Raw genomic sequence first — 14,453 nt, forward strand, 5'->3', positions numbered from 1 at the left:
TGGTGAGATACAAAACTAACAGTATTTATTAGGAAAAAAAAAATTGAATACAACAACAAAAAACCTGAACACTGCATAATTACAATAATCAAAATTGTCCCTGATAAGAAAATACAAGAAAATACACCTCCCTCTCCTTCATTAAAGATATGTGGAGACTCAATCTGGAACAATATATATTCTATTTCATAAAATTCAAATGATGTATTGGTGACTTACTCCACTGATTTTTTTTAACTTTTCTTAATTTTAATTTTGTTGTTAATGGTTTGTTCATCAAGAGATGGTAAAAAGATATAGTCTGAATTGAAGATGATCAAAGGCAAGACTTAAAACCCAGACCTTGCTGGCTCTCTATCTGCTTCTCTTTATGTAATACAATATACCTATAAATCACATCAATATAAAAATGTAAGATTATTTTTATACATGAAAATATACATTCACATTTTCCCCAGAAACTAAAAGTAAACATGGCATTCTTCCCAACTTTCATTCCCCCCAATTAAGAGGAAGAAAATAGTATGCAAACATAATATAGTGAAAAAGTGTTCATCCAAATCCAACATGAAAGTAAGTTATCAATTACCACACTGTTTCCAAGGCATGTTTCATCAAACAAGTTTTTACAGATTCCTAAAACAGCCTGTTGGGTAACTTATGTTAACTGGTAGTGATTTAATATACCATAAATATCTATAACAGGATGGGGGAAGAGGTTTAAAAAAATATTTAACATCCATGACTTCTCAAAAGCATGTCGAATAAGAAAAAAAAGCTCAGGTACATTTACACTCCAAGGTATATATTTTATATAGTTCACTTTAAAAAGGATGGTAAACCTAGTTTTACTATTTATGTACCTTAAAAAAAAACAACCCTAGGTTTCAGACAAACAAAATACAAACCTGTGCACTGATGATTTGATAAATATATTATATTTTCTTTATGTTTTGGCAAATCCCCATATAGTATTATCTAAAAGATAAAACAACAACAAAAAAGAAAATATTATTTTCTGGTGTCGTAGTTTTTAAAATTAACATTCAACACTTTAACCTATCAAATAAAATATAACAAAAAAAAAAAATGGAGTATTAACAAAGGCAAATGTATGTACAAGACACATCATGAATAATGTACACAACCAACAACAATCAGTGATTTAAACTCAGGGGCCCCTCAGAGCCTACAAGGCCAAGTGGCAATAAGAAAGAGGACATGGGTCATAAGTGTAAAGGTGAAATAATGATCAAAACAATCATTTCTATAGTCCTCTCTTCACACAAATGTTATTAAGAATAAGATAATTTAGAGCGTCAGACTTGGGAATCAGAAGTAATCAGGGCTTACTTTTGTATCTGATACTTAGTACTTATGGGTCAATGGACCCAGCCAATTAACCTCTTATGAGTCAATGTGGTTTCTTCAAATCAAAATGATACCATCAGTACCTACCTGACAGGATTATTTTGAGGATCAAATGAGAATGCATAGCATTTTACAAATCTTTTAGTTATTATTTAAAAGCTAGCTATTATTATTCCTATTATACTAATTATGGGGAAAGAGAGAGCTAAAGAATCATCTATAAAAAATCCCAAAGTAAATTTGTTAAATATTAAATAAACAAAGGTGATATATTAATATAAATAAAGTCATTAATGGGACTATATAGTTTAGGTCCTTTTTAAATGTCTAACTTTTTTTGTCCAATTTAAGAGAACTGTTACTCTGAAATTTGAAATACTTTTTTAATAAAATGTAATACCATTATTTTGTCCTTTCTCTAACCTTTCAAACTTAATCTTGCACATTTACTAATACTAATAATTTACTAATTACTAGTAATCTTGCAATTATTAATTTTAATTCCACTTGGGATCAAGTATATTTTCATTATAAAACTATAGATATATATGTATGGATATATGGATAAGTATATATATATATGTGTGTATATATACACACACACACACACAAATGTATGTGTGTGTGTATATATAAATTTCTGAATTCACAGTAATTCAACAAAGCATACATAAAAAAAAAATTTTCTTGTACTTTGTTTATTAAACATACTTATGAACTAGAGCCAAGTAGCCATTACTCCATCACAATTTATGTAAATTATAGATTATCCACAACTATGGTTCCCTTCTCCATTTGTGGTCATTTTATATGCCATTCCACTAAAGAAAGGAGTCAAAAGAAGTTCAACCTGCTAATATTAACTATTTTAATTTTTATAAGCATTTTTTTCTTATAAGTTATAAGCAAGCAAGAAGTGAACAAGTCTTAAGATTTTGAATGTTCCAGTGCCTCGCTCTAAGGTTAAAGTAAGAATAAAATGAAAAATTATTCTAATTAGTCTTAGTTTTAACATATTATTTTTAAAATTACAAATGTAGGTTTTTCTAATCTACAAAATGAGGCATTGATTAAAAAATAAAAGCCAAATAGAATTGTTTTCCTATCTTTAGAGACAAAAAACTGAATTTCCTGTAATAATGCACAAAGTTTTTAAAATTAAGTGTTATTTCCAGAAAATGTGTGTGTGTGTGTGTGTGTGTGTGTGTGTGTGTGTGTGTGTGTGTATAAAACAAGGTACAGACCACCAAACCAAGACATAATTTATAGAATTTATGACTTAATTTCCTTGATATTCACAGTTTAAACCTTTGGGGCTAATTCAATACAAATTCCTCCCTTTATTAAAGATATGCCTAAACATCATGGAATATTTCTGCCACAGGCTAAAAGCAACACTTAAACCATTTATAAAAGACTTTCACTTCCTTTTCTTACTTAGTGATTAGAGGAAGAAACCAAAGCCTTTGGAGATTCAATAAGCTTAAGAAATTCTACATAAACTATACTACATCACCTAAACAGAAATAGTATCATTCTAATTACTGCTTTTAAAATGATATTGTGTGAATGTATATATAGAAGCAAACACAAAGTTTCATTTGAGCATCACCAGAGAAGAATAAATTCAACTGGATATTAAAATTACGTAAACATATAAAATCTACCCACTCTAGAAAAAAAAAGAATATGGGATTTTGGGGGGCAGAGCTATTCAGTTGTGTCCAGCTCTTTGTAACATCAATTGGGATTTTCTTGGCAAAGATAATGAAGTAGTTTGCCATTTCCTTCTCCAGTTCATTTGACAGATGAAGAAACTGAGGTAAACAGGGTTATGTGGTTTGCCCAGGATCACATACTTAGGAAGAATCTCTAATCTTTTGGGTTTCCAGGGCCCAATACTTTATCCACTGCATCACCAAACTGCCCTGAATGGAAGCCAATGAAAAATTTATCTTCCCAAGATTTCTAATTTAAAAAAAAAAAAAAAGCCTTACAAGAAAAAAACATTGGATCATAAAATTAGGGCTGAAAGTTAAGAAATCATCTAGTCTCACCCAACTCCTCATTTTACAAAAGAAGAAACTGAAGGACAAAAGGTTTAAGTGACTTGATTAAAACTATGCGAGTAATGATAAATTATGAGCTTTGATTTAAACTCTGATCCTTGATCCAGAATCTACTATTTGTTGGGTTGGATTCAACAATACTTATTAGACATATTTCTCCTACAAATTAAATCCTTTCCCTCATATGAACACAACTCAAAACTGTCCAACAAAATTTCTTGATAAGATCAAGTTGCAAAATTCAACACATACAAAAAAAATATTGCTAAACAAGTGTATGGACATCTAGAGAAAATCTTGCATTTCATGGGAGTATAAAAAAATTTTGTGAATAGATTTGTTAAGAAAAGTTCATAAATGTTGTCCAGTCAGCTGCTGCTCTTAATAAAACCTCCTTATTAAAGGCTGCTCTTTCTCAAGATTCCTCAACATGCAAATATATCTATTTTCCAAAAGTGCCTTGCAGCCATTATACAATAGAATACGGTAATCAAATCCAATTTTTGCACAGGATTGAAAATACTCTTGAATAACTATCAAAGAAAGATTTTCCCATATGTGACTTGATTACACTTTTTCTTCCTTGAAATAACTGTCAATTATTTTCAAAATAAGTCTTAACAAAAATCAGGCATGGGGAAAACTGCTATTTTCTATGATAACGTAAAAGGTAGAAATATCTGAAGATCTCCAATTAGAGATTACAAATTGCAAAATGTTGTAACTCTTGAAAATAATATTCCCACTAAGTGCAATTATTAAATCTATCACATGGTAAATGTGATCATTAAAAGAAAGCAAATATAGATATTAAATGGATAGAAATCAAAGAAATATACAATGTTAAGAGTCTTTTAACATTTGGTTAATGTTTCAAAGACTATTAAAAAAAATTCTATAGACAAAAAAATTCACATGGCTATGCATAAATAGCAACAGATTAAAACATACATTAAAATTTCCCCCATGTTGGAGGGGATGTGGGAAAACTGGGACACTAATACATTGTTGGTGGAGTTGTGAAAGAATCCAGCCATTTTGGAGAGTAATCTGGAACTATGCCCAATAAGTTATCAAACTGTGCATACCCTTTAGTCCAGCAGTGCTACTACTGGGCTTATATCCCAAAGAAATACTAAAGAGGGGAAAGGGACCTGTGTATGCCAAAATGTTTGTAGCAGCTCTTTTCGTAGTGGCTAGAAACTGGAAGATGAATGGATGCCCATCAATTGGAGAATGGCTGGGTAAATTATGATATATAAAGGCTATGGAATATTATTGCTCTGTAAGAAATGACCAGCAGGATGAATTCAGAAAGGCTTGGAGAGACTTGCATGAACTGATGCTGAGTGAAATGAGCAGAACCAGAAGATCACTATACACTTCAACAACAACACTGTATGAAGATGTATTCTGATGGAAGTGGAAATCTTCAACATAAAGAAGATCCAACTCACTTCCAGCTAATCAATGATGGATAGAAACAACTACACCCAGAGAAGGAACACTGGGAATTGAATGTAAAATATTAGCACTACTGTCTATCTACCCAGGTTACTTATACCTTTGGAATCCAATACTTAACATACAACAAGAAAATTGGATTTACGCACATATATTATATCTAGGTTATACTGTAGCACATGTAAAATGTATGAGATTGCCTGTCATCTAGGGGAAGGAGTAGAGGGAGGGAGGGGAAAATCTGGAAAAATGAATACAAGGGATAATGTTATAAAAAAAAATTACTCATGCATATGTACTACCAAAAAAAATGTATAATTATAAAATTAATAAAATAAAATAAAAATAAAATTTCCCCCATGTTTTATTCCTATTTTACATTATACAAAGTGACTAACAGAATCACTAAAGTTTGTTGATGGCAATTTTAAGTCATCTTATGAGGGAAGCTACTGGACATTTTAATATTCAGTGAACAACTCTACCTCTTAGTTAGAAGTATTAGTGAATCATTATGATTAGAATTGTGGTTGCAACCTTTTGTGATTCTTTTTCATAGCCCAATAAACACTGAAGTCACATCTATAGAAAGTGTAAACAAATTAAACGTGCATATCATAACTAAATTTTTTTTCAGAAACTTATGAGATACTCTGTACATCTTTGGGGTTCTAAGAAGTCATATAAGAACCACCATTCTTTTGTGTTGCTTTCATGCTTTTAATGAAGGCCTTTCAAAAATGTTACTATTCATTTAATAAGTTTTTTCAACCAATTTACATAAAATAAGATCCCTTTAAAAAAAAATCAAGAATATTTATTAAATCTATTAAGTACTATAAAGAATAGCTGTCAATATTTTACATTTCCTATTTAGTATAAAAGTTTAATTCTATATCACTTCTCTTAAAAGACCAGTGAGTTTGCTAGTTCATGTATAGTGACTATGTTTTACTGGCTCTGTTATGTCCTTCCTATTTAAGAAATAGTCATTTTGCTAAGTAAGATGTAAGTAAAAGCTTATTTAATTTGCTTATAACAAATTTTATTACTCTCTTTCAAATTAAATAATTCCACTTTTACAGGGGAGCAAAAAATAAAATTCATTGTTTCCCAATAATAATGTAATAGGAAAAAAAAGAACAAAATTATCAGTTTCTCTACATACAGGATACAATATGCAAATAATGACCTTTTCATCAATATAATTTGACCAAACATAATCATAAATATAATTCATCAAATATAATTCATAAAGTGTATGGCATTTATGAAGTGTCAGGGTATATATACAAAGAAGGGGTTATAAATACATTCTAGATCTGAAAACCTGGCTATGTTTGCCTTAAAAATCTGAAACTGTTTCAGCTTTAAATTACTGTGTCAACTTGCCCAAAATTCATAGAAACATTATATATTAGATTTTTCTCTTTTCTTTGCTGTCTTGTTACAGGCCAATTTTCAAAGACTATTTTTTATTTAAGGCATAACACTAAAGTAGTTCAATTTATTTTTATATGAATTTTAGGTTTTGTAAAATAATTTTGAGTTTTAAAGTAAAATACAATATGAATTGTCATACATGAAAAGGAAGATAGAGGAAATGTAAAAGAAAACTACCAGAAAACCACTGATTCACTCATGTTCAAAACTACAGCATAGAAAAATCACATTGAACATTTCCTGTACTTAGATAACAATAATGAAATGAGCATTAAAAAAGCTGTATATAATAGAAGTAAGAGTACCTGGATTTAAATCTTCTGTTATTTATTACCTAGTGCCCTTGACCAAGTTAGTTAAATCTTCTAAGCTATAATTTCCTTATCTGTAAAATTTTTAAATTTTATCTGTATAACTGTATAATTTATAAAGATTCTTTTTGCCTCTAGATTTTAAGATCTGAAGGAAGCCTTAATAGTTTTTGAAACTTTTTACCTTAAGCAATAATTTTTATTATGTATACTAAATTTGAAAAAAATGGTGAAAAATGTGGTCTTAGTTTCATTTTTAGTTGTTGATGTTAAAATAATTTAGATGTGAAACTAGTGTAACAAGCTGTGACTGAAAATTAAAGGAAAAACTAAAACTATAAATGTGATTTTTTTTTTCTGTAGCTTATGAATATAAACTAGTTGAACTGGAGAAAAATAGAATCCAATGAAATAATCAAGAATATTTGTTAAAAGCAGGTTTACCTGCCAAGCACAGAAGATCATGAACTTCATGGACCTACTTCTCTTCATCTTAAATATTCTATGTAAAGGGAAAAAAATTCAGTCACTACATAATAAACCATTTTGTTTGTTTGAAAACTAAGAAATATGCCACTTCAAAAAAGAACTTAACTCTTATTCCTTCAATGATTTAAATTTTTGGTAAAAATTATTTGGGAGCCTTTTCAATTTAATTAACTTTTATTAATATATGAGAAGATGGAACATGGCATAGAGAATACAGAATCTAACTTTCAATGAAGAATGCTAAGAATACTTAATACTAAGTTCTGCCTCTAATTACTTATTAATTGTGTGACTCTGGGAAAAATCACTAAACCTCTCAGTGGGGTTTATGCAAGTATTAAACTCCTACTTTATATATGCCAAGCACTGTGCTAAGTGATCTACACATATTCTTTCATCTGATAAACAACTCTGTAAAATATGCTATTCATAGTACAATTGAGGTAACTGAGGCAGTCTTAATATCTATTAAGTGACTTGCCCAGAGTTATGCAACTATTACATGTCTAATGTCAAATTTGAACTTAGGACTTGAAGATTAGTCTGCATATATATATATATATATATATATATATATATAAAATAATGGAAGAATCTAGTCAAGAGTTCTTCACACCTATGAAACTTACAAAATGATGCATTAGATAAGGGGATACAAAAACAAAATGGAAATAGAATCTTGCCTTTAAAGGCATTTAATGCCTTCCTTTTTTTCCTTTCGGTTTTTATTTGCTATTTCATTTCTAATGAAAGAATACAACATGCACAAAGATAAATCAAAAAATATAAAAAGTAATTTTTCTTAGGGAAAGATCAGGAAAGATCTCTTTCAGAAAATGGCATCCAAGTGGAGCCTGGAGGAAATTTAAAAATAGGTCAAGAATATTTTACTTGGTGAAAAAGAATCACTATTGCTCTAAAAATGAATAAAATAATTTTGTAAAAAAATTTAAAAATAGCTGAGAAAGACTTTTTTAAAAGTTTCATAACAGGATCACTTAACAACTGCCCAAGGAGAAGAAAAATAAGTTATTTAATAATACATTTTTCCCCCTCCCTTTAAGACAGGTGAAGAAAAAAGTTTCATTCAAGATTTAGACCAAGAATCAAGGACAGTAATAAGTTATGAGAGAGGCATACCTCTTTTCATGAAGATCCCAGATTTTTAAAAAGTGCCCTCTTGGTTACTGAAAATTTTTTTTTCCATAGCTCCTTCATTTCACAAAGTACAATTAGGAAATAGTTTTTCACCAAAATAATGAAGATATATTTGAATCAATTTTTTGCCAGTTTTTAAAAATGTATAGTAGTTAGTAGTTATCATTCCTATAAATGTAAACTAAAGTTATCTGCACTGATGGGGGGTTGGGCAGTCAGAGAGGAATCTTAAAGGGACCTCAACTCCCATCACATCCAGAGAAAGAACTGTAAGTATGCACAGAATGAGTTTACATATCTATACATATTTGTTTCTAATGATAGCCTCTGTGAGTGAGAGAGAGAGAGAGAGAGAGAGAGAGAGAGAGAGAGAGAGAGAGAAAAGTAGAGAAAAAAAAAAAGCTTCAAGATGTCAATTTGAACATCCCTCAACAATGACAATTTTCTTACAAATTTAAAAATAACAAGTTGTACATAATAGATTTGCAATTCCGTGTCCAGTCAACTTCCCCCCCACCTCCATTTCACTGTTTCGGAAACACATATTTCTTAAGCTCAGAATAAAATACAATGTATAAAAAAGATTTAAAAGGAAAAAAAAAAGAAAAACAAGAAAACATAATGACTAAAATTCACTATTTTAGTATGCACAATTAGGTGCCAACTATGACAGAAAGAGCCACTTGTTTCTTAACTCATCATATCCAAGAAATATTTTTCTAATTCTCTCAATTTTTTTTTCCCCTGAGGTTGGGTTAAGTGACTTGCCCAGGGTCACACAGCTAGGAAATGTTAAGTGTCTGAGACCAGATTTGAACTCGGGTCCTCCTGAATTCAGGGCTGGTGCTCTGTCCATTGTGCCACCTAGCTGCCCCCTCTCTTAATTTTCTAATTAACTCCCTCGATGAACCTTGCATTGTCAATCTCTTAGGTGAAGCAAGGTGGCACAACAATGTTTATTTAGAATACTGTAAATGGAATCAGGAAGACTTGAGTTTGAATCCAGCCTCAACCAAGTTAGCTATGTGGCCCTGGGGGCAAGTCACTAATCTTTCTGCTTCAGCTTTGGCTTTTGTAAAATGAGGATAACAACAGTACCTACTTCGACAGACGGGTTTCGAGATCAGAGGAGATTGTGTACAAATTGATTAGCCAAGTGTCTGACATATAACAGGTTGTATATAAATGCATCATCATTTTCTTTATTCATCTACTTCAAGGCTCTCCATTCACCATTTCAAATTAAAAGTGCTTTAAAGCCATCACTCCCCTATATATAATAAGTTCTTCCACTATAAAAACAAAAGCTCCTAGAAAAAAAGGATCATCTGCTTTTATAATCTTAGCGTTGTTCATGACACACTGTAAAGAGTTAATCTAGTGCTTTTTCATTCATTTATTCACCAACATACTAGCTATGAGCCTGGGGAAAAGTCACTTACATCTCTACAATAAAATGAGACATTAAATGTTCTTGAAGTACTTAAGTTCAAAAGACTTGATTGAAAACATTGTAAACATTGTGCATCAGTTTATGTTTACAAAGTATTATATATATCATAAATAAAAGTATGTATTATAAATTAAACAGCAGCAGCAAAACAGTATATAAAATAAAATAGGCAATTTCATAAATTATTCTTTTAGAATGACAGAAACTGCATAATGTTGGATTTAAGTATTTTACTGTTCTGTATAAAATAAATTATATCTTTATATAGAAACTATGAAGCACTATACAAATATAAGGTATGATAATTGCTATGTTTTTTGTTGTCTAATTCTTCATGACTCCATTTGGGGTTTTCTTGCCAAAGTTATTATGTGTCTGAGGTCACATCTGAATTCAGATCTTCCTGATTTAAGTCCCATAAATATATCCACTATGCCACCTAGCTGCCTGCATTGACACTTACCTATCTATAAACACTAAAACTTATTCTTTGTAAATTATTTTTTCCAAAGGGAGAGCAAGTTTTGTATGCAACAAAATCACATATCCAAACCTGTTCAGCAATATGGACATCAGGTCCAAATACTAATCTACACATCAAGTATCAACATTTCAAACTAATGATAGGAAGGGAAACTGAAAAGATGAAAGCAAGCTTAAATTGTGAGGGGAAAACTTAATCACAAGTTTTTAATGCAATTATGAGTTGCAATTATCCATTCGACCTGGAGTTAAAAGTACTTGCCTTGTAGAGGGGTTCAGAACCACCTAAATGTCTTTCACATTTTTCATAATACCTCTGATTTTGCTAGTGTAACAGCTCCTCATGAAGAAATTCTCTTTATCAAAACAGATTGGAAGCAGTTTCAGAATTTATTAAGATAAATGACTTGCCCAGTAGCTCAGTCAGAACTTGAATCCAGGTCCCCCAGAATCCTCTTTCATACAATAAATACTTTCCTGAATCCAATAACATAACTTTTTACAATACAGACTGTAAATTAGCACTCACCTAAACTTTTAAATAAAGATAATTACTACTTGAAATCATTGTTTCAGTTGGTATTTTAAAATGTTTATTTTTAAAATATCAATCTATTTCCCTCATGAATATGGAAAGATTATGTGGAAAGGATTTACTATGCAAATTAAATACCCTAGGCAAACTAGATCTTAATTCAACCCCGACCTAAAATGATAACAAAATCTGAATTAATTAGAAGCACATAGATAAAGTTTTACTCTATTTCTGGGAATGCTATCAATACAGCTATTTAATAGTTAAATATGCCAAAGAAACTCCAAAATAGAACTCCTCGAAATAGTGAATATAAAGGCAAATAAAATTTTGATATTTAAAAAAAACCTCTCAAGTAGAAATATTTAAATAAAATAAGAACACAAGGGATACTACTCATGTTTTAATCTCTTTTTATCGAACAACAAAACTGACTACTGTGCAGTAAAGTTATTTAGTTTTTTAATCTAAAATAATCACAAAGCCATATTTTAGTCTAGAAAATCTTAAACTTGATATAAGTGGTGCATAGGGAAAATGAAGTACTTTAATAAGGACATGCCAAAGAGCCATCTAACCACAATATCCAATAAAACCTATTTTTAAAGTAATTTAATAGAAGAGCCTGACACAGTGCTTCTCCCTTCTTGAACTATGAACCATTTAAACTAGTTAGATGAGGTTAGCTTCCATTAGATTTTATTTCTTTCTTCCTAACCCTCTTTCAATGCTTCAATTCCTCCTTAACCCAGCTTTAGCAAAATTTAAAGAAAATTAGCAATTTCCTTGCTGAGTTATCAGTAATTGAATCAAGTGTAGAAATAACTATTCTCAAAAGTAAAAACAAAAAATCATCATTTAAAAAAAAAAAAAAAAAAAAAAAAAAAAAAGGAAAACAAAACTAGGTCTAGGAGTCAGAAAGTGAAAATTCCAATCCACATTTCACCATTTCTTAGGTATAAACTACCCCAGTAGCAAAATAAGTCTTTCTATTATATGTTCAAGGCTTAATCATGCATACAGTATCTAAAAACCTAAATCTAAATTATAAACACCATAAATCTTAAAAACCTACTTTTAAATAAAGACTATCTCTGCTGACTATCTCTATTTTTCAAATTATAAAAATCAGAATACTTTTTTTTTGCATAAAAATATTGCAAGTGAACTTGAAGCTAGGGTTAGAGTTCCTAATACATCTTATTAGCTCACCCTGGCATATTGGGTGTATACATTTGTATTGAAACTATAAACATAAAGGAGTAAGGATAAATATTCTACCATTAGTTAATTTTTTTTTTAATGCAGAAAACATTTATTTTACATTCTTGCAAGAATGGGTACCTAAGGTCAGTAGACATTGTGTATCAGTTTATGTTTACAAAATATTATATATATGCACATATATATAATAAAAATTATCTGTATTATAAAACATAAGTGCAAACTTTGAAACTCCAAAAGCACTATTTCCTATCCTGAAGGTCTGATTCCCATTAATTGATTAGTAAATTTTTTAAAATCACAAAGCCATCAAAAGACTGGCCAAATGAGAGAACTTCCTTCACCCACAAATTACTAAGAATATAGGAGAAGAATCAAAGTCTTTGGTTATAAAGGTTGTGCTCATTTTACAAACTTTGTAAGAAGAAACAATTAGAAATATATTCCTGTATGTCTTAACATTAGTAATTTTCAGCTAATTCTATGGCAAAAAAAAAGCCAGAAAAGTAATCAATTTACATGCCCCACTTCTATTTAAATGACTTAGGTACTAAAACTCTATTCAATATTTTATGGGAGAGGGAAAATACTTTTTAAGTTTCCCATAGTTTAAGGAAACCACAAAAGCACATGCTTCTCTTTCCCCTAACCAGTAATGGGCTCTTTCATCTAGATAGCAACTTGGGAGGACTACCTTCTGGCAATCTCCGGACAGGCTATCTGATGGGAATCTTTTCCAACCTTAAAGCACAAACTTTTGGTTCCAGAACTGGAGGCACGTACCCTGGACCAGCCGTGCCAAAAGCATCAAAGAGGATCTACGAGTGGGAATAGAAGGGAACTTTTTAAACGTCTTTCCAGAGAAACTGGGGTCTATTAATTACCATCGACCCCTGGGTCCCACGCTACAAGTCCAGCCTCTCTCCCTACCACGTGTATGGGCAGTAGAGACGTCAACCCTTAGCTCCTTTCAGTTCTGGGGCGGCCGAGGCTCTGAGAGGTGGGGGGTTGAGGTAACTAGGAAAGAAACGGGGGCTCTCCGGAACAGGGAGAAGGAAGCCGGAAGAACGAGGGAGAGGCTGGCGGCTCACCTGGACACCAGTGTAGTTTTCAAAGAAGAAAAGCACCATGCTCTGGTAGATGGTGTAGAAGCGATCATCCACCTCCTGATAGATGCGTGCTCCCGGCACGAAGAAGGAGAAGAGGCGCCAGCCCAGCCAGGCCAGGATGTAGGTGGGGGCCGTGCCCAACATCACGGCGGCCGGGAGGACATAGCGCATGGAGTACGTGTGGAGCACCAGGGACAGCAGCATTTTCCTGTTTCAGCGCTCGCTCGTGACGCTGCGGCCCGGCCTCCCTTTGCAGCTGCTTCTTCCCTTCCTCCGTGAAACCAAGGTTTCACCGAGCCCAAAGGAGAGCCCCTAGCCGCACCTGCCCGACAGTCTCCCCCTACCCGCTCCGGAACCGCGGAGCCCGCCGCCGCCGCCGCCTCCACCACCACCACCGCCGGCGCCGCAGCCCCTCAGCCGCATGGGCTGCCCTGCTGGCCGGAGGGCAGACTGCTCCCTGACCAGGAGCCCGGCTCCTCCGGTTCCCTGCTTCTCTGTGGACAGGAGCACAGAAGCTAGGCCAGTGAAGGCACCAGGACCTGGCCCTGGCTGCAAAGGACCCGAGCTCCAGTTACCTCAGAAGGAGTTATGGTTCATGACCCTCCTCTGACACCATATTGCCAAACCCTGGCTGGGGGAGGGGCCCGCCGGGCAACAAAGTGGCCCCTGATTGGAGGAGACTGGGCCGCCGGTTGGAGGGCAACCGACTGTGCTCTGTGCCGCTCGTGGCTGCAAATTGCGCATGCGTGCGGCTGGCCAGCGAATCCAACTGCTTAACCTGGGGGAGTTTTCTGCTTTGGGCTGTAGAGATGAAAATGGAGAAACCTTAAATAAGTCTGGGTGTGTACTCGGATTAAGTTGGAGAAAAAGTCGAGGGGACTAGAAATAGAAATGAAAAGATTTAAGGGAAAAGAGGAGTATCAGAGAAAAAATTTCTTCTGGGTTAGGAGCTTTTCTGTCACTTTCTTGGCTGACAGGAATTCATTGGACTTCACTGGGTGCAGAGCTTTGGGATAGTACGAAATGTAGATAAGCTTGTAACAGCCTTTAAGTTTAGTAGAAGATGCTACATCTGCCTAGCCTGAGCCAGTGTTACATAAGTCCATTTAGAAAAGTGCAAAATGAGCATTGTGAGGTCTGAAGAGAAAGGTGGTGGCTACAGAAGGAGGGGTCAGTGAAAACCTCCTGAAATGGTTGGCATTTAGGATCTGAGCAAAGCAACTCGAGATTAAAAGCACATAGATGAAGTGTATTTAAAGAACTTTGACAGAGACTTTTATTCTTTTCCAGGATTAGTATGTGAATGAAAGATCGTGTATGTGCAATATAAGATTGTTTATAAAC

General features: G+C 33.1%; 1 protein-coding gene across 1 annotated transcript in view; it reads right to left on the reverse strand.

The window, feature by feature from the left end:
- Positions 1-13,765, reverse strand: part of AGPAT5 (1-acylglycerol-3-phosphate O-acyltransferase 5) — a 62,537-nt gene extending 48,772 nt beyond the window's left edge. The window contains exons 1-2 of the mRNA XM_074287940.1: positions 13,092-13,765; positions 909-978 (exon numbers count right to left, since the gene is read on the reverse strand). Of these exons, the coding sequence (XP_074144041.1) occupies positions 909-978; positions 13,092-13,313 (292 nt within the window). The 5' untranslated portion in view covers positions 13,314-13,765. The remainder of the gene's footprint in view (positions 1-908; positions 979-13,091) is intronic.
- Between the last annotated feature and the right edge of the window lie 688 nt (positions 13,766-14,453).

The sequence above is a fragment of the Sminthopsis crassicaudata genome, chromosome 2 (assembly GCF_048593235.1).
Source record: "Sminthopsis crassicaudata isolate SCR6 chromosome 2, ASM4859323v1, whole genome shotgun sequence".
Lineage (NCBI taxonomy): Eukaryota > Metazoa > Chordata > Mammalia > Dasyuromorphia > Dasyuridae > Sminthopsis > Sminthopsis crassicaudata.